We start from the raw sequence: 20,454 nt of genomic DNA on the forward strand, positions 1-20,454 counted from the left end.
AAGTTTAATTAAATGATTTTGAACAGCCCACTTGTAAAATTAGCATAATGCCACAGCACTGAAAATTTCAGTGGGATTTACATATTTCACAATTGAAGCTTACTGTAAACCATGTAGGGTACTATCTTTATAAATCTGAGAAGAAGGTACATGTTCCCACACTGTAGCTATTAGCTTCTAAAGGAATAATTTAGGTTGTTTTAAAATACTAAATTTCACTTGGTATGGACAACCTACTTTCCTTCCTCTTACATTTCTGTGGCAGTTGGTTTGCTTGCTTGTTTCATGGAAGCAGGGAAGAAGGCATGCATTATCCCTCCTAAATTTGTGTTTGAAGACATAGGAACTGAGGACTTTTCATGTGCAGAGATAAAATTGAATGGAGTATTTCATGATTGTGGATGAGAATGGACTAGGAAGGGTATGAATCTGGATGTGAACTTAACAGTGGATATCATACTAAATCATGAGACACTTCTCTCAGCAATAAGATTTTAATTATGCACCTTTGATGGCATCCTGGCTTGTATATAGATATTTCATAAATTTGTGTGTTAATGTTACATAAAAAAGGGATTATTTAGTCATTATCAGAATTACTTAAAAAGTGCCTAATTGTGCGTGTTGTGGCTAGAGAAGTTAATAGTTCTAAAATAGGAACCTAATTCTTTCCCTTAATGTGCAATTAACAGTGAAGCATTGTGACAGTTTCATCTTTGGCTATTCAGCTACATGTAGCTGAATATAATTATCCCTTTAGCAGTGAGATAATTTGTATTTCTTCCATATGGTACACTCTTTCATATCAAAAAAAGCATTGCCACAGTTTTGATAATGCAAGTTGACAGTGGGGTCTATGGAATGATGAGCCCCGGCTCAGTATTAAGGGTAATGGAAGACCAGCCTTTTTATTTTGAAAATAAACAAGCCTGGGTGACAAAATATCCTATCGCTGTGTTGGTAAAATATGCAGTGTTAAAATTAAGTAGGCATTTTCCATAATATTTTTGCCTTGTGACCCTTTCATGTGTTTATTCCTGCGTTCACTGTAGTTTCATTTTTGTGTTGCAGTGTTAATGCTGTAAATTTGGCTTCCTACATATTGGCAGAGTTGTTTGGTGGCAAAAAATTGCTTGAAAAGATTGGTCCGGTTCATTGTGATTTCAGATTTAAGTGATGCTATTTGATGTTTGTTCCTATTAGAAATCTGAGAAGAATCACTTGTTATCCTTTTTTTTACTTGTCTCCTTTTTTGCTGCTTTTGCAGGCCTTATGTCTTTATAGGAAACGTCGAAACAGACTACTCAGCTACTCAGCATTCTGTTAATTATCAATTTGTACTTGCGCCCAATTTTTGGCAGCTATCAAACTGTACTTTAAGGACATGTCTTATTACAGGACAAAATGTGGAAGCCTCTAGAGACACTAAATGCACAAAAATAAATCATGGAATACAATACAGTTCAGTTCTCTGTGACATTACAGGCTTAATAAAAGGAAGGATCTGCAATGTTTCCTCATCCTATTTTAGTATTCAGGCTCCAAGGTCTGATCTGACTATAGAGGAGATGGTCAGTGATACAAAATAATCTTGTTATACAGGTTCTAATGTTATACAGGTTGTAATGAGTGTTGGCCATTAAAGAACAAAGATTTTCTGGTGTTGTTATCCAGTGTCTGTTTTTCTTTAGTCATTCCGATCCCCGCATGCTACACCTCTAAATTGCACCAAGGGTCAGGTGCCTTTTCATGTGTCTTCGTGTGTCCTGCTGAGCAAATAGAATGACTTGACATAATGGACTGTGCAGGAATTGTGAGCTAAGGGAATAGCTATCCTGTAACTGAAGCTGTACCATTCTGATAGTTTCTACCCTAATCTTCAGTGGAGAATTATTGGCTTACTTATTTTTAAGCTTAAAACCTACCTTAGTTTTGTAATTGTAAGAAAGTAAATTACATGCTGAAGTAAGGTATAAAGATTTTTTTGGCACAGTTACAAACACTTCACAGATAACAAAATCAGGTGTTTTACGGAAATTATTCCAGAGTAGTGCTGAACAACTGTTCTATTTGCAATCCATATGGTTAAACTGTTTTGTGTGTTATAAAGAAAGTCTTTATCAAGGACTTGTTTTGTTGTTCCTCCATATGACTATTTTTTGTATTGGTCAGTTCCATGTATACGTAGGGGCCACTGCAATTCTCAAAATCATTTAGCTTCATTAAAAATATTATTTAGTTTCTCATTGTGACCTGCATGTTTCTACTCTGCAGTGTTTCAACACAGTTGTGGAAGTTGTCTTTTACCAGTAAAGTTTTCATTTGCACTGGTGAAAACCAGCAGACTTGAAAGAGATGGGGCTTTAGTCCTGGCCAGCCCTGGCCAGTTTTAAATGTTATCTCTCCTCAGGGCTCAAGTGGGGTTATGTATAATGATTTGAAGAGACATTTTTAGCTATTGATCATCAGATGTCCTCTTAAAATTATTTTTAACTGCTTAAGCAGTTATTTTGAATTATGGGAAAATTATAGGAATTCTCAGGAGATGAGTTAGTGGGGAGAGGTGATGTGAGGTGAATCAGGGGTTTATTATGGTAGCTATTTATTCAGTAACTATCAGAGTGGTCACTCCTTCTGTTCCAAGGAGAAACACATGTTCCTCATTCTTAATTATAGGTAATGTAAAAAGACTCTCCCAGATGTATTGCTTAACTCAGATTTGTTTATGTGGATAAAATTCGAACTATTACATTTGTATATAAACATTCACTTCATGAAGTAAAAAGTGGGTTGATCTTCCCTGCAGTATCTATAAAACATGCCTTTATATGGCTGAGTCGTCCTGAAACAATGATTCAGCAGTTAAATTTATGCTGAATTTTCATTAAATGCTCACTGAATGGCACACTGTTTTCAAACCTGTTTTGGGCTGTTGAGTAACACTTGTTGATCAGAAAAAAAGTGGAAGCATTTAGCAATAAATTATTAATTATATAAGTTGTTAGGCTGCCAGAGAGGTTAAGTGCGCTGGTGGTGTGATCGAGTGCTGTGGCTGAGGCTGAGCTGGGAGGCAGCACATTGCCATCTATGGGCCGTCGGGAGAAAGGGCTGGAAACAGATGATGAGCATTTTCTTTTCCCCTGGTCTGGAAAACAAAAGGAAGGAGAAAGGCCCATACAAGGTATAATAAAGGCTGTTTACATTCCATTTTCTGTAGTTAATAATGGGAATTGTATTTATCTCAGAGCACAGCTTTTTTTCTGTGCCACAAAGTTTAATTCCCATTTTCATGCCAGTTATTAATGTGGAATGTTTTATTTAGATTGGCAGGATTCTGGTACTTTCTTCTGTTGAAATATAACCAGAAATTAACTGTCTTGTAAAATAATGTATTGATACAGCCATTACTCCTCTGCAACCATTGTGTTTTGTTTGGGCTTCAGAAATGCAATAGTTTGTGATATTATGGAAGTCTGTATTGAGTATTAGTTACTTTTTCTGCAAAAGCATTGCTGTTTTGACATAATAACCTGGGTTGTTGGGCCTGTCTGGAAAGTAAACTTAGATATGACCCATTAGAAGCTCCCAAGATCAGGGTCTGGAATGAGTTTTTGCTCTCTTCTTCCTTTATACCAAAGTGCCTCAGAACAAACACCTATGTAAATAACAGTTTTACACTGATAGGAATTTTTTCAGATTTTTCAGATGGAGAAGGTTACTCATGCTGATAAGGATTCACAGTTGGACTTTGAGCATACAAAAAAGGGAATGGACATAAATGTGACTAAGAGATGATCAAATATACACTCTATATAGTAGTATTTTGCAGGCAACACTGATGTGTACATGACTGTATTCTAGAGTATTGTCCCAGGATCTGCTGATCACTGCTCTGTCATTCTGAAAGGAAAGCAGATGCTCAGGCCCTTGAAGTTAGTAGTTCACCTGTCAATATGTAGGAGTTTCCTGAGGAATGAGAATATGTGACTATCAATGTATTACAGATTCAGAGTTCCTGGTCTTCACTCTTCATATTTGTCATACTTGGAAAGTTTTTCAGCTTTTTCCTCTGCTGAGTTCTTCAACAGCCTTGTATGTCTTCCTGCATCTTGGAGACTCTACATCCAGATTATGGTTTTTTGTCAGTTTCTGATAAAACGTAATTCTATTAATTTTTTACCTAAATTGTCAAGATTAAAATGGTTTTGCTGTGCAATTAATTGAATGAGTCTAGGAGTTCGGTCAAGTCCTGAGAACACTGTTTAACTTGCTTTAATTACTTTATGATACTTCGTGAAGTTTTATCTTTTGAATGTCTTTAGCATAAAGTTTTACAGTATATATCTCTTAAGTCCCTGCATACCAGTGTGTAAGATTAGAGAAATCATGCAGATAAAAACATTTTGTGAAAGGTTGGGCCACTGATTTTCTGATAGAGATCAACCCGGATACAGTTTGTACTCTTGATGATCACAGTTTCTAAATTGCTTTTCCTTAGGAGTTGTCACCTTTCAGCCGTCATAGCTAGAATCATGCTCATGCATACTTCAATATCTCTTTCCTGTTATGTTTTTAAGTAGTACTTAAAAAAAATGCTTGCAAATAATGTGTTTATATTACCCTTTCAGGGTCTGGAATTTATTTCCATTTTTTTAACCTGATGTATATATTTGTACGTATTATGATGTTAGTCTGTGTTTCTCCCTTTCCATCAGTGTATAATTTTTTTTTTTTTGTGTGAGACATACTGTAAAAAGTTTTTAGTGTTTTGGGTGTTTTTTTAGTAGAGCTATGAAAGTGCAATATCCAAAGTGTTGTCTCTTTGTGTAAAAGGTTTGTGATTTGTGCTTTAGATAAAGTATAGAAGGTATAGCTCAATTTTGTCATCACTGTTAAAATGCGAGATTGTTTCTCTTCCCATAGAGATCTGTTTTTAAAACAACTTCAGCTTTTTCTATTGTATACAGCTACATCAACGCAGACTTGGATTTTGGTGCTTAGAAAATTAAAATATAATTTTTCTCTTTTTTTTAACAAGTCACTTCAGTACTTATTAGTGTGATGGTAGACATTCTTAGAAGAAGGAGTTTGAAGAGTTTTAGTAGATTGATTTTTATTATTATTTATTTATAATACTTTGTCCACCCAGCGCCTCCTTTTGTTAGAAAAGGCATTTTGTAAGCTGTCTTACAATGTTGGGTGTTTCCATAACCTTGTAATTCATCTTCCAAAAAATATTCATATCTAACTCTGAACATTATTCAGGTTTAAGGTTTTTTTACTGTATCGTAAAAATGTGGCATAAAATTTGTTCTATAATTGAATTGAAGTATTGGAACTAAAATCTTTTGTGTCTTCTCTTCCCCTCTCCCCCTCCCTGTGTGAATTAGGGGTTGATATAGAATCAGCTCGAAAAGAAGAAGAACGAATAATGCTAAGAGATGCGAGACAGTGGCTCAACAGTGGCCATATAAATGATGTCAGGCATGCAAAATCTGGTGGTACAGCACTTCATGTAGCTGCTGCCAAGGGCTATACAGAAGTCTTAAAGTAAGTGTGGTTTAACTTCTTCATATGTTATTGTCTTGATGTAATGCTGCTTAGAATTTGGCACTTGAACATTTAGAGAGTGTATCTTGAAAATCCCTGTCTCTAAAACAATCTATGCTCAAAGCTTGATTTTATGTTTTCAAGCATTCATAAATCATGATGTGGTTAGCTTTCTGTTCTAAGTCATTCAAAATATGAATACAGTGTACATGTTGAACCTAAATACTTACTGTAAGAGAAGAAAGTTGATTAAAAACTTGCCCTGTTTCTAAAGGCAGCTATGTAAACAAGCTTAAGACCTTTTTATAATGCTAGTTAGCATCCTGGTTGGTGCATATTTTCAGGAGACACCATATATATTTCCATACATAAAACAGTGTGTAATTCAGGCTTAAAGTCTTTACACTTGAAAACCAGGTAATTTAGCTTTGTGTTTGATGATGTTTTAAAATTCAGTTCAATTCAATGACTCTTGAAATCTTCCCTGGAAAGCTTTAGGTTTCAGATGTCCCCTAATTCACAGCTTTTCATTAATTTAATATCAATACATATTGTAACATATTTAATTTCTTTTTCATCAAAGCTCTAGTTTTATTGTAGTAAAGCATAATTAGTAATACATTGCTTTAATGTGATTGTAAATTTATTTGACTGCTTTAGCAGTGCTAGGAGTTCTTGCAAACTGTAACGTAAGTGAAAATGAGTACACATCCTGACTGTGAGTATTGGTGCGTTTAAGATCTGCAGAGCAATTTATTGAATGGGTGTTCTGTTTCAAAAAAACCTGATGCTTCAACATGATGAAGACAAATAATTCTGTTGAAAAAGAGGAGGTTTTGTTTTAGAGTAGCAGCTCTCTGTAAGGGAGTTATATCTATAACTGTTTGGGTGTCTTTTAACTCCGTCAGTTACTGCGTTTTTTGTAGTCCAGTCCATATATTTCTCCTAGGAGTGGCAAAACATATGTGCAGGCAATTTTTGTGATTGCTTCGGATTATCAAAAATATGTGCTCTGTATTGGATGCAAGACTGCAAGACTTGCAGCTCAGCATGTGTGAAAGTTGACTCATTGGAGGCTATTACTAAAAGTATATTGGCTCTTGAGAAAATGAAAATTTTTTTAAAAGAATATTTTGTTCTTATGTGATTTCTAACAATTATGGACAGTGGTTCTGACAGCTCTTTACACAAAAATACTTGTTAGGTTGTGTCCTTTGTCACTTTGATGCTCACCTGAGAACCATGATGAATGTGAGTGCTGAATGCAGGCAGAAGAGCAGGCCCCCTCTTAGAGGAAGTCTGCTCCCTCTCAGAGAGCAGTGAAAGCATGTAAACACTAGATTTTTGCAAAAGGTTAATGACAGGAAGTGAAAGTTTCAAACAGCTAATTTTAGAATGGAAGGAGGTTTTAATAGTTTACTAATAAGAACACTGTATCTAACAATTTTTTACATTTTGCAACTCTTTTCCTTAAAAAGCCTTTTGCCCATTACTGCATATACAGAGAAGAACATCTAACTGTAGAAACAATGGTCTTTGGAGAGGACATGAATAGAGAAGAAAATGGAAAATGTTTTTCTTGAGTTTTCCTTAAAATACGTATACACACCTGCTAAACAATGAAAAGGCAGATGTTTCTGTGAGAAGTAAAATTAATCAATTGTCAGTAGCCCAATTAAAATATCTATGAGAAAAAAGGAGAAAGATATTACCATAGAGCAGTTTTACAATTTTTACAAATATTTATTTATCCCTGTCAGCAGTGTCAAGATCTGTTTCTTTTAATTTCTTCAGGCTTTTAATACAGGCTCACTACGATGTAAATATTAAAGATTATGATGGCTGGACACCACTTCATGCTGCTGCTCACTGGGGTAAAGAAGAAGCATGTCGCATTTTAGTGGAAAACCTATGTGATATGGAGGCTGTCAACAAAGTGGTAGGATTTTTATGTAATCCTTGTCAAGATACAAAGTTCTGGTCTCTAAAGTGACTTTAGAAGCCAGGGTAAGAAAAGTGATGATAAACTGCTGTTTACTGTACATGGAGCTTTATATAATGCATGTGTTGTCAAAACAGCATGGTTGTGTTCAGAACTAAATTCTCTGATTGTCTAAATTAATTTTCAGGCCAACTTCGTGCTTAGTTCTGTATTAAATGATCCATTCAAATTTTGACATGGAAATTAGTAATTGAAAGAGTTTGTTGGCATTTCAGAGGTACAAAATTAGTGACTTGATGGATTGCATTCAGGCTTTCATTTCATCTCTGAAGGTGATGCTGATGCCTTTGGATAGTGTTTTAAAATCAGTTTATGTTAGTATATTGAAGAGTTGTCACTGTATTATGCTGATTTGGGTGCGGTGGAAAAAATTTGTAGGCAACTCTGGCCTCCCTGGAATAACCTGAATGCTTCCTAAGCTCTATTTCTTAGACTTTTATGCAGTGGCCTGTGTAGCTTGCTGATCTTACTCCCAATAGACACAAATAGGTTCATGAGTTCACATAGCCATCAAAAGGATCCAGACCTTTTCATTCAGCCATGTAAGTGCTGAGCTCTCATTCTTCTCTTCATAGTGTGTTTTACAGATAGATTCTGTTCTTCTTCCAGTTTATGTGTTAGATTTTTTCCTGGGTTTGTGAAAATGTGGATGTTATACACTAGAGAGCGCTCTCATAAAAATGCATTCAAATCCACTGGACAAGAATAAGAAAAAAAGGAAGCATAGAGACATATCAGCTTTTTTTGTTTGTTTGTTTGTTTGTATATGGATTTGTTTCTGCAAGCTAGGAAAGATTTGCCTGTTTTTTGGTAAGCTAGTAAGCATTTTGCCTTCAGAGATAGGAGGATTGAAAGCTCTGGATTTGGTTTCAGTTGTATGTGCTTAGCATCTCAGAGAAGTCAGCCATTATTGTTTAGGCATGTGACCTCAGCTATCAACTGTTGCAGATTTGATTTAAGATGTAACCTTCCAACTGCAACAGTTTTCTGCAAAGAGACTTTTTGTGGTCATAGTAGGTCTAACTACCACCTAATAGCTTCCTTAAAGTAGAAGGCCACATTAAAAACTGCAGTTATAATGCAAATATAAACTTGTGATAATAGTTCACATGGCAGAAGACCTTAAGCTTTTTTTGGCTAATGCTTGTTGAAAGGTTCACATGTTTCTGCTGTATGATCAGAATTAGTGGTTTAAAGGTTTATCCTTTCTAACCAGGTAAGATAGTCTTCACAGTGTAATTAGGAATAAGTTTGCCTTTAGTTAACATCTTGAGAAACTGAAATAGGCACAAACCTTTCATTATTTTTTTAAGCTGCTGTGGCCACTTTTAAATGACAGCTCTGTTTTTATTACTGGTTATTGTGCAGAAGTAGTTCCTAGTTTGATCTTGTCGTGATCCCCCAGCATCTCAGTAAGCCCACCCAGCATGTTGATGCAGCTGCATTTATGCCAGCGAATATAGGACTTTGCCTAGATTCCAGCCTTCAAATATATGTCCCATGGAAATCATACCCTAAGGAGAAATAACAAGAGGTTATAGCAGATCTTTTATAAAATAGAATGTAAATTGTAAAATGTGAACGCATGGCTGCCTAAATTTAGTGCAACTCTCTTAAATCATTAAAACTTAAAAAATCAAGTTGTATGTTATAGTCTAGGATGGGCAGGATACTGAACTGCTCAGGATCCATCCATTCAGCTGCCATTATAAACAGATGTTTGGCACCAATACTGTGAGATTATATTCATCAATCTACCTTTCATTCATGGTGTTCTTTTTTTCCTTCAAATGGCAGTAAAATTTTATTGTCATGTCTTTGTCACTTAAAACTGTGTTTACTCATCAGGTATAAATGTTTTTGTTTGCATTCCCCCCCTCCCCACCCCAAAAAAAGGAATATTGCAAAATTGTTTTCAAGTACTGACAGACTAACAGTTTGCAGTAGAGCTTGATTCATATTTTCCAATTTCTCTCTAAACGTTCTCCTTAACCTGCATCATCATGTGATGAGAAGACATTGTAGTCCCATACATTTAAAGTCTTTTGTACAATTACGGTATTTTACTTCTTCCCCTTCTCCAGGGCCAGACAGCATTTGATGTGGCAGATGAAGATATTCTAGGATATTTAGAAGAGTTACAAAAGAAGCAGAATCTGGTAGGCCTTGTACATATATAGATAGATATATATATATATGTATGTATGTATGTTGCATTTTAATATACATATATGATTAAAGTATCCAACTCAGGGCAGGATGTAAATTAAAACCAAAGTTTTAAATTCAGGGCTTCAACTCAGGTGATGCCACAATCATCTCAAAAAGTCTTTTATGCCCTTACTTGGTCACCTATGGTAACCAAAAAAAGCCTTGGAAGGAAAAAGACAATCTACAACTTGCCTTGTCCAGTGGGCATTTTATGATCCAAAGTATCAAGAAGGAGCGTCTTGCTTGGAATAACAGGTTCTAAGATTTTTTAGAGCTTTGAACATTCATACTTTTTGAAATTTTTTACACGTTCTAGTGTTTGTAGTATTTAGAAATTCCCCTCCCTTTATTTTGTCTCATTGATGCCATTTTGACAATTAAACTGCATCATTCTCTGTTTTGAAGCTTCATAGTGAAAAACGTGAAAAGAAGTCTCCCCTAATTGAATCTACAGCCAACCTGGATAATAATCAGACACAAAAAACATTTAAAAAGTAAGTAAAAATAAGAAAAATTATGAAGTCTTTAAAAAGATGACATTACAACTGTCACAAAGTCCAACTTAACCGGCTTTAGTAAATTTTTCAGTACTTAGTAAATACTTCTCTTTACAAATTCAGTAAGGAGACGCTGATTATAGAGCAAGAAAAGAATGCATCTAGTATAGAGTCTCTGGAGCAAGAGAAAGCAGATGAAGAAGAAGAAGGAAAGAAGGATGAATCCAGTTGCTCTAGTGAAGAGGAAGAGGATGATGACTCAGAATCTGAAGCAGAGACAGGTATGTTATTTGGAGCATTGCATTTCATTAAATATTTACTTTATAAATTTACTTGTTTAATATCACGTGATGCAGAGTTAAGTATGTTACATTTCACTCATTCTTCTGTATTTCGCTAAGTTTATGGTTATTTTAAAGTAAGTTTATATATGTCTAAAGTTGAGTCATAACAGATGTATCAAATGGATGTCTTTACTTTTAGCTCCTTAGGTTAAAGCTATTAGCCAGCTTACTTGATTGGCTGCTTAACAAATAGATGCTGTTAATTAGATAGATAGAACAATACAAGCCTGAAGTAGCATGTCAGAAACATTGAAAAAGTTAGAAGATCAAATTAGAGAGGAGGACTTCTTAGCAGTATTTGCTAGTGGAACTGGTACAGAGATTGGATCAGCAGAAGTGCAAACATTCTGATTTGTTCTTACCATCTTGAAGTAATTACCACTTATTCTGGCTCAGGTATTCATAAAGTAGTAGTGCATATATTTTCAGTGTGTACTGACTTTTAAATGTGTTATTTTAATGTTGACTGTTAATTCATATATAACTTCAAGTGGAATGTTCTTTGAAAAGTTTTGCATTGTATGCACATTACTCCATATTTCTCTCTTGAGAAATGGAATTAGTGGGTTGTTTTTGTCCTGAACAATTAACAGAGTAGTAAGTACTGATAAAAGAGCAAAATAGTATATTCTCCTTTCAAACCAGAAAACAAGTGTCTGGCAATAAGTGTTTAAAGATGTGTGTTTAATTCTAATAAAGAATATTAGAATTGCAATGAAGCCGTACAATACATAGACATGGATGTCATTAGAAACAGCCTGTTAATATTTTATACATAAACTGTAAAAAATAACCAGTTTTGGTGAGCTGTCAGTTTTTATTTTAATACATTCTAATTTCTTCACCTGAAAAGATAAGACTAAGAATGTATTTTAGAGCTAGCCAAACTATCATAAGCATTTAATGTAGGTAGAAGTAAAAATAACTTGCGAAACCAAACTTTGTATTATGGTTTAATTTTTTTTTTTTTTTTTAAAGTTTGCGATAGTCCAGCATTTCAGTATTAAGCTGAAAAATGTGTCTGACAGGCTTTGTAATTACTTTTTTACCTTAGTGTACTTGCATCCATTATTTACTGAGCTTTGCTAAACTCCAACTACTTCTAATATATAACGTAGTAATTTCTTTGTTGCTGAGCTGACTATAATGTCTGCTGAACTTTTTTACTCTGGTAACTGTGTTCTCTTCATTGCCAGTAGTTCGTGCCAGGAAAATTTGACTGTGACACAAGAATTAATTTATGTAAACTTCGGGGGTTTTAATATCAACAAGGCTTTATCATACTTTATTTGGCAAGATACACTTGAAGCTTTTCCCTGTAGAGCTACATCTCTTAAGTTCCAAGATTTTACTTTCCCTTTTTTTTAACCATTATTCAGCTTAAGGTAGTGAAAGATTTTTCAAGTGAAAAATATTATTATTATAAGGAGCATGCTGGTTGTGAGATATTTTAACAGTGTTCAGTATTCTGAAGTAGTGGAAATGGTGATTTCAACTCTTTTGGGATAATTAAAATGTTTTGCTATGTTTTTGTTTCATTGGTTATGTGAGAATATAGTTTAAATATAAATACACTTCTGTCTGTAAGACTATGAAGGGAAACATGAATATGAAAGTAGTGTATTGCAAAGGACAGGGAAAGAAGAGAAAAAATAAAATTTTGATCAATTCAGGTTTTGTAACTTACTTTTTTTTACATACTCTTAATTTTTTTTTTTAATTAGTCCATATCAGCTTAGTCATGCATACAACTGTGTTCTTGCTGCTCTAGAAATAATTTCAGAAATTATTTCAGTTGTGAAAAATCCATTATTATTTTAGTTGTGAAAAATTCATTTTTCTCCTTCCATGCTTTCACTCCTGATAACTTTTTCTGATGCTTTGAAGGACAGAGGCTAGACAGTGTTAAAGGAATAAAGTAGGTATTTATTAAAGGCCTTCAAAGGATACACCTTGGGCAGTACAAGAGCCTGGCCAAGGCTGCACCCAAGATGAGTTTTTACACTTTTATAAGTTTTGGTCCATTTACATATTGGGGTTAATTGTCCAATCACAGCTTCAGGTTATGAAGTCCCAGACTACTCTTCTCAATTCACTGTTGTTTATAACTTTTGGGCCTGAAGCTGCAATGGTGTTCTTGGTTCTCAGGCTGGAAAAGGATTGTTATGTTTAACTAAACTGTGAAGGGAACTTGCTAACACTTTATAAGAAGTTCAGAGTTATATACTAATGCAGTACAGAACGTGGAAAAATGAAAGCTAAAACTTAAGGTATCATTTCTGTGTGTTTTAAAGATGTATTACTTACAGTTTCCATCAGATCTGCCTGTGCATCATCTCAAATCATACTGTCAGTCCACATTGCCTTGTTCAGCTTTTTATAACCTAGAATTTTACCACCATTTTTTTTCACTTGTGTTTAAAAAGAACTTTCCATATAGGGCTGTTGGTCATGTAAGCTATTTATATTTGTATTTGTTTACTGTGTAACTAACATTCAAAACATCTGTTCAACTGTGTCCATAACTAAAACAAGTGTGTAACACCAATACTGTGGATTACACAACTTCTAATTGTACATGAAAACCTTGTATACTTTCTAAATTAATTGCTCCTAGGCTGTATTGATCGCATAGATGGAAAGATATGTCTATAGTAGGGCCAAACCAGTGGGGATTGAACCCCATGTTGCTTCATTCTGCGCTAATAAATAGGATTTTAAAAAATCCTATTAAATAAATAAATAAAGCCTGAAGAGTGCGTAGTTCGAATACATGAAACAGAAGCAAGATGTAACATTATGAAACTCAGGCAAGAGCAGTGGCAGCAGTTGTTGTATCTCAATCATGACATTTTCTCTGAGTTTGTGTAAGGGTTAAGGTTCATGAACCATGGACAGAGAAAGGAGTTTGGACAAAGCAGAAGAGATTAGGTAGGTAGACATTGAAATGTTGGTAAGAAAAACAATAGACAAAGAAGGAATGAAGCAAATGAAAAATTTGTGCTCTGGAAGGCAAGTCCCTGCCTCAGCTCATTCTGGTTCAGAATTCCTGATGTGCTTCTCTGTACAGTTAATTATTTCTTTGATCTCAAACACGCATAGTTATCAGAGAATAAAGGTTTGACTTTGAATTGGCACCTGCCTTCTATAGTTTGAATTAACTGGTCCAGAATCACAGAATCAAAGGATAGTCAGGGTTGGAAGGGAGCTCTGGAAATCATCAAGTCCAACTTCCTCTGCCAAGGCAGGGTGACCTACAGCAGGTTACACACAAAAGATCCAGGTAGGTTTTGAATGTCTCCAGAGAGGGAGATGCCACTACCTCCCTGGGCAGCCTCTTCCAGTGCTCTGCCACCCTCAGTGTTCTTCCTCATGTTGAGGTGGAACTTCTTGTACTTTAGTTTATGGCTATTGCTCCTTGTCTTGTCACTGGACAGCACCAAGAAGAGTCTGGCACCATCCTCGACACCTGCCTTTGAGACACTCATATGCGTTAATGAGATCAGATGAGATGCTAACATACCTCCTGCTGTTTCAGTTTTTATGGTCATTAGCTGCTAAAATACAGGCTGTGTGGGGAGACTGAAATCTCTGTCTCCAGAGGTTTCCAAGGTGTGACTCATCAAAGCCTTGAGCAACCTGATTCATAGGCAGAATGCCCCTCCTTTGAGGAGAAGGGTGAATTAGGTGATCTCCTGAGTCACTTTGAACCTTAATGATTCCGTAGCTCTGTCTCTGCATCTCCGAGTGGTAACACCTGATGAATACCAAAAAAATTGTTACATGCACAGCCTTTTAGGAAAGCAAGGTGGACCTAGCTAACATGTAAATTGGGAGTGAGGGAGAAAACACTGAGGAATAAATAATAATATGCTGGTCATAAAGTTAACTCAAATGTCTTGGATAGAAATTCAGTTTGGTGTTGTAAAGGTGATGAAATTGTGAATGAAGAATGAAGATTAAATCTTGTAAATATTTTGCAGATAAGACCAAAACCTTGGCAGCTAATAATGCAAATACCACAAGTACACAATCAGCATCAGTAGCTGTGATGGCAGCCTCAGTAGCTGGTGGCCAAGGGGCACCTACATCGCCTGTTAAGAAGGTAAAAGAAAATATCTTTTTATTTTCTGTTATTTCATAATCTTATATTTTTCTTTTTTCTGTGTAAGTATATATTTTTTGATTCTAGTGTAAGTAGTAAATTTGGTTAACCGGTGAATTGATAAAAATATGCACAGATGATTCTTAAAATACTTTCTATTCTTCCCCAGAAACTGTTAATTTTTTTTAAATTTTGAATGGCTTTCATTCTGCACAGGAACCTAAAATACAGAACTGTGAAATAGCTGAATGTAAAATCCTTCTGAAAAATAAAAATTCTGTTGCACAGTGAGTGGACTTCATGTATTTTCTGAAACTAAACTTCATCTTTTGAAAGCCTATTCTATGTCAAACTCCTCCAGAATTTCTAGAAGCTACAGTTCTCGTGTCTCTCTGTGCCTGTATTTCTGATGCAGTTAATTCAAGGGAGGCAGGCATGACAGTGTGATTTTTGGGAGTCCCTTGAAGTATTCAGCTACGGCTTTGGCACAGAAGCTGAAAATTATACCTGAAATAAGTAAAAAATTGTGTGAGTCTAATCCCGTTTTGATATGGTTAGGACCTCATGGAAGAGCTAGATAATAGTGACGCATGATTTATTCAATGCATAGCTCAAAGTCACACCTAGCAAAGCCATATTGCTTGCTGGAAGCTTTTACAACTTGTAACTTTACAGGAAAAGTTAGTTTGGATGAACCTGAGCTTTACTTGGTATGAGGAAGATAGGTATGCCTGGGGGAAAAAATTACAGTAGATAAGAATGCATAGTCAGAAGTCAAACTTTTAGAATATCGGAGCAAACTGGGTAGTAGGCCAGTAAATCTTCATTTGTCATTCATTACAACTTTCCTGTACGCCATCAAAGTGTAACCCAGTACTGATGCATCTGAAAAGCGTGTTCAGGAGAAGTGTAACCATGACATACTGCATGAGAGAAAAGATATACTGCTAGGAGAATACTATAAAGTGTATTTTGCTCCTGGGAGCTTACTGGGGTTATACTTCCATATTCACAATAGAATCTAATAGTGATTCATCTTACAAAGTATACTTTAATGTAACAGGTGCAGGTATGTGATTTAATGATATGGGGGAGTATTTTCATAAGAGAGGAAATAAGCTTGCTTTTAAGCTAAATACAAGCTTTTATAAATCATCAATATACTTCTGATTCTGTTATGCAGAAATTAATGGTTTATATTTTGGTCTTCTAGGTAAAAAGTGCAGGCTAAAAATAAACTGCATTTATATTCCTATTACAATGTGAAAAGCTCAGGGCCTTCCGTAGCTACAAAATAAATGCACTTTATAGCAAAGTTATTATCTTGTAACATAGCAGGTGCTTGTGATCTAAAGGAGCAGTTACAGCTCCTGTGAATAAACAGAAATGCTTTAAACTGTTTTTACCCATGGAGGTAAAGCAGCACTCTGTGTGTGATCTTGCACCTACACTTGCACCTTCCTTTTTGGGTCCGCACCATCTGATCTGCTGTAGCTGCACTTCTGCTTTTACATCATAGATAGCCAAACCAAGGGGTGCAGATGCAGTATACTAAGCTAAAGTCAGGTTTCCTTCAGTCTGCCTTGCTTTCAGTAATGCTGTTCTGTGGCTGCAGGGTACTGAAGGTAAGGCACCTGAATCACATCCCACCTAGTGTGGGATGTGATTCAGGGATATGAATGATACATGGTAAGAAGATGAGGGGTATGTTAGTGTGAATCTTCCAGTATTCTCAACAGTGTGAAGATTTAGGCCACAGACCTTGTAAGGTCACAGGCTTTGCTGTTCTTTTCTATGCAAGCTGTAATTCTGTCTCTGAATGAGCTAACCATGCTGTGTACATTTAGTTGTAATCTGTTACTATGGTTTTAAGTGTCTTACTGCTTTTTTGGTATTTTTGTGTTGTAATGAAGAGTTATTAATATAAACATAGGAACAAACTATATGGTGTTAAAACAACCTTTGGTTTCTCTTCCTTTCTTTCAATCTTCATCTTTGTCTTGTCTTAATTGGCTTTAGTATGATTTCATTCCTCCTATCATGCCTGTCGTGGAGTCAGTAGATCCTGCATCATGGAGGCAGGGCTTGCGCAAAACTGGCATTGTTCTTGTGCCCAATAAGGGTGAAAAATCTATGGTGAGGTTCTTGTGTGCACAGGTTTATGTACAGGTTGCAAAATAACATATTTAATCAAAATGTTAATACCAGATTTGCATGTTTCTAAGTTTTTATCTCAAGTTCACAGCGTGTATTACAAAGTGTGGGTTTTTGTAAGCTAACTTTTATAATTGGTATTCCTTGACTGGTCTTACGTTTCTGATCTCGTTGACTAATTCAAGAGGAAAGTGCATAGGTTGTCTCTCACTACAACTTCCCTACAAATTCAGCACTTACAATTATTAAAAACAGTTGTGTTCTCAAATCTTTGCAAGGAGCATGAATTACCACGGATAACGTAAATTAATAATGTAAATTCATTTTCATGTGTTTTGTAGTTTCCAACATCTACAACCAAGGTTTCTCCCAAAGATGAAGAGAGGAAAGATGAATCTCCTGCTTCATGGAGGTTGGGTCTTAGAAAAACTGGTAGTTATGGTGCACTTGCAGAGATTACTGCTTCCAAAGAAGCTCAAAAAGAAAAGGACTCTGCAGGTGTTATGCGTTCTGCATCAAGTCCTAGACTTTCCTCTTCGCTGGACAACAAAGAAAAGGTAATAATTTTCAGGATAAAACAACATTTTGAGGAATTCATATACCTTTCTTAGTATAGATGTTAATGATGTATTATAGAAGTAAGGTTGTAGTACACATCAGTTCTTTACTAAAATTCCAAAAAGTTAAATTACAGAGCTTCTTTAAAGTATCTCTTGAAGTGTAATATGCTCCTTCAGTGTCTGGTGGTCTGGTACATAGGTCTGGCATTTTATTCCTTTTTAGGACTTACAAACCTAGTAGTCATTTTTACATTTTGGGGACATGAGAGATTTAATAGCATTTGCATCACTTGGAGAATTATGCTAAAGAATCTTATAAATGAAAGAAGTCTCTTTTGTATTCATTTTCATTTTGTAATGACTTTTTATTTTCAAAAATTGGTTCTGTAACTAAAGATGGATATGGTTAACCAAGTGTTTTTCAGGTAGCTGAACAAAATAAAACTTGTGCTTCTATTTCAAATACAAATGTTTACATGATTTAAAGATTAAGAATAACAATGTACTGTGCTATATAAAAATACTGAACCAGTTCCCTTCAGAAATCACTGTTGGAAGTGTACTGTAGCAAAGCAGAAAAAAGAGAAATAAGACATTAGCATCGCTAGAATGGAAACATTAGCAGTCTCCTTCTCCTGTTTTAGTCTTTTATGATATTTAACTAAAGCTTTAAACTCATTTGTATAATCGGGTCACAATAAACATGGCTGGAGTTGGTATAATGATGCTTTTCCAGACAAGATAATCAATAATAGTCACAATTAACAACAAACTAATGTCTTTCAGGAGAAAGATGGAAAAGGAACTCGACTTGCATATGTTGCACCTACAATACCAAAACGCCTGGCCAGTACCTCTGACATTGATGAAAAAGAAAACAGGTGACTATGAAGTTACATATTTTTTTAATATGAAAGTTAAATAAGATTTTAGAGTGACTGACAAACTTTCATGTTTTAAAACATTGCTAATTTATAGTGTTGTCTGGCTGTATAGATTATGCAGAAAACCAACTGTTTCCAACTGCAGAAGTGCTAACGTACATTTTCATGCAAAAAGAGGTACATTATGATGGCCAAATGTATCTGAACATAGAATACATCTTTTCAAAGTTTTGTTTTATTTTTGCCTTTTGCCTACACCTGATCGCCTTATATATAATTTTGTGAAACACATGTTTTATTCTTCCTATTATCTGAACTTCAAATCTTGAGCTGATATTTGTATTAGAGATGCAGTTTTTGGGATAGTTTTTTTAAGTAGCTTTTTGCAAGGTCATTCCTTGCTCTTATAAACTGCAACAACAGCCTGGAAATTCCTTATGACTGAAGTCATGTCAGCTAGTGATACATGTCAGACCCCTCAGGAATGGCTACTGCAAGCCTAGTTATGCTGGTCTTAGGGTAGCATGAGTTCTAAAGGCTTGCCAGTTTTTAAATTTCTTATAGCATCAAAGAATGAAAAATGCCATCAAATCATTAAAAAAGCCAAGTAGATTTCCCTTATTGCACTGGATAATCTCAGGAGCAAACAGAAAAGCGTCTTGTTCCTTTTTAAGAAAAACAAAGCTAGCAATGACCACAGATAAAAAGCAACAATTGATTTAATGTTGGTTAAATCCTCTTTAGCAGTTTTCTTTTGATGCTGCTTTCTTGTTATATTTCTGATTGTGTTAGTATGAATGTAGTATCTTTTCACAGAGGCTCGAAAATTATTGTCCATAAAAACAATTTTATTCCTTTTTCAGTTATGTTTATTTTAAGTGTGTTATCTGGGATTTTAATTCAAAGCTCCTGTTCAACTCACGTCAAGAACAGCCTTCTTTAATGTGAGTTTGCTAAACTAAAATTTCTTTTACAGGGATTCGTCTGCTAGTTCAATACGTGGTGGCAGTTCCTACACCAGGAGAAAATGGGAGGAAGATGTCAAGAAAAACAGTTTGAATGAAGGTCCTACGTCATTAAACACAAGTTATCAAAGAAGGTGTGGGATTTTCTCTTTTTTTTATCAAAATAGGCTTAAAAGTTAGCATGTACTGAATCATTTGGCAAGGACAGTTTAAAACTGATTGGTGATATATTGCCATGTTCATAATAATTGCAAAGTGTGTATTGCAGTGGTTGTGCTGGTTTTAAACATGCAGTTGTATGCTGATGCAGTGGTTGTGCTGATTTTAAACTATGTAATTAAAGTTAGATACTTTCTTTTTTCCTGTGATTTATTTCAGTTTGGGGTTCATTTGATGCTTTCCAAATGAGTTCAGTAGTCAAAGATAATTATTTTAAATGTTGCAATAGATATAATTCTGCTTGGTTTATGAAAAGGGGGAAAACACTATCTCTGTTGAATTCTGGTTATTGCATGACAGTCTTGGAGCTATTGGACTGCTGTTCTTAATTGTAAATTATAGCCATACCTGTGTTGAGTATCAGCATCATAGAATACATAAAACTCACTTGAATGCAAAGTAAATTATGAAAATTCTTGTAAATTATACAAGAATAGTTCTCAGGTGTGCTGGTTCCTAACTTGCAGAATTTTCTCAGGAAGAATCATATGCTACACATATAATACATGATTAACTTTGCTGTATTGTGTAATTTCAATGTAGCTATTTGAGTCAAATTCTTCATTGTAATTAGTGAGGCAATAAATAGCTAAAATGAATAGATCAAGGAAAAGAGTCAAATAACTAAGCTGCATACTGGTATACTGTTACATGCTGCTGATGTACATGATACATACTTGGCATTTTTTTGAGTCTTGACATTGATGTTATCAGTAACCAGGCTGTCTCATATGGCATAATGCATATTTATTTATAGTAAACCACTGAGTCTGCTTTATAGCTTGAAGAGCAAGGGAAAAAACCTGAGTGGGAGCTTATTCTTCCTGGGAATGATTAAAGATTTTTTTTTAAATGGGACAGTATATTTAATTGCTTTCAAATTAAAAGAGGAGTGATATTGATGACATTTTCTTTCCTGACAAGCTGTGCAGTAAGGTTCTGCATTTTCTGAGGTATTCAGTG

The 20,454-nt window shown here is 35.1% G+C and overlaps 1 protein-coding gene across 4 annotated transcripts in view; it reads left to right on the forward strand.

The window, feature by feature from the left end:
- PPP1R12A (protein phosphatase 1 regulatory subunit 12A) overlaps positions 1–20,454 on the forward strand; it is a 112,573-nt gene that overhangs the window by 63,259 nt on the left and 28,860 nt on the right. For all 4 annotated transcript variants that reach the window (XM_059846860.1, XM_059846861.1, XM_059846859.1 and 1 more), the window contains exons 4-12: positions 5,391–5,550; positions 7,345–7,489; positions 9,637–9,711; positions 10,169–10,257; positions 10,384–10,541; positions 14,588–14,709; positions 17,205–17,420; positions 18,210–18,304; positions 19,284–19,406. In XM_059846860.1, coding sequence (XP_059702843.1) covers positions 5,391–5,550; positions 7,345–7,489; positions 9,637–9,711; positions 10,169–10,257; positions 10,384–10,541; positions 14,588–14,709; positions 17,205–17,420; positions 18,210–18,304; positions 19,284–19,406 — 1,183 coding nt within the window. The remainder of the gene's footprint in view (positions 1–5,390; positions 5,551–7,344; positions 7,490–9,636; positions 9,712–10,168; positions 10,258–10,383; positions 10,542–14,587; positions 14,710–17,204; positions 17,421–18,209; positions 18,305–19,283; positions 19,407–20,454) is intronic.

The sequence above is a fragment of the Haemorhous mexicanus genome, chromosome 5, assembly GCF_027477595.1.
Source record: "Haemorhous mexicanus isolate bHaeMex1 chromosome 5, bHaeMex1.pri, whole genome shotgun sequence".
Classification (NCBI taxonomy): Eukaryota; Metazoa; Chordata; class Aves; order Passeriformes; family Fringillidae; genus Haemorhous; species Haemorhous mexicanus.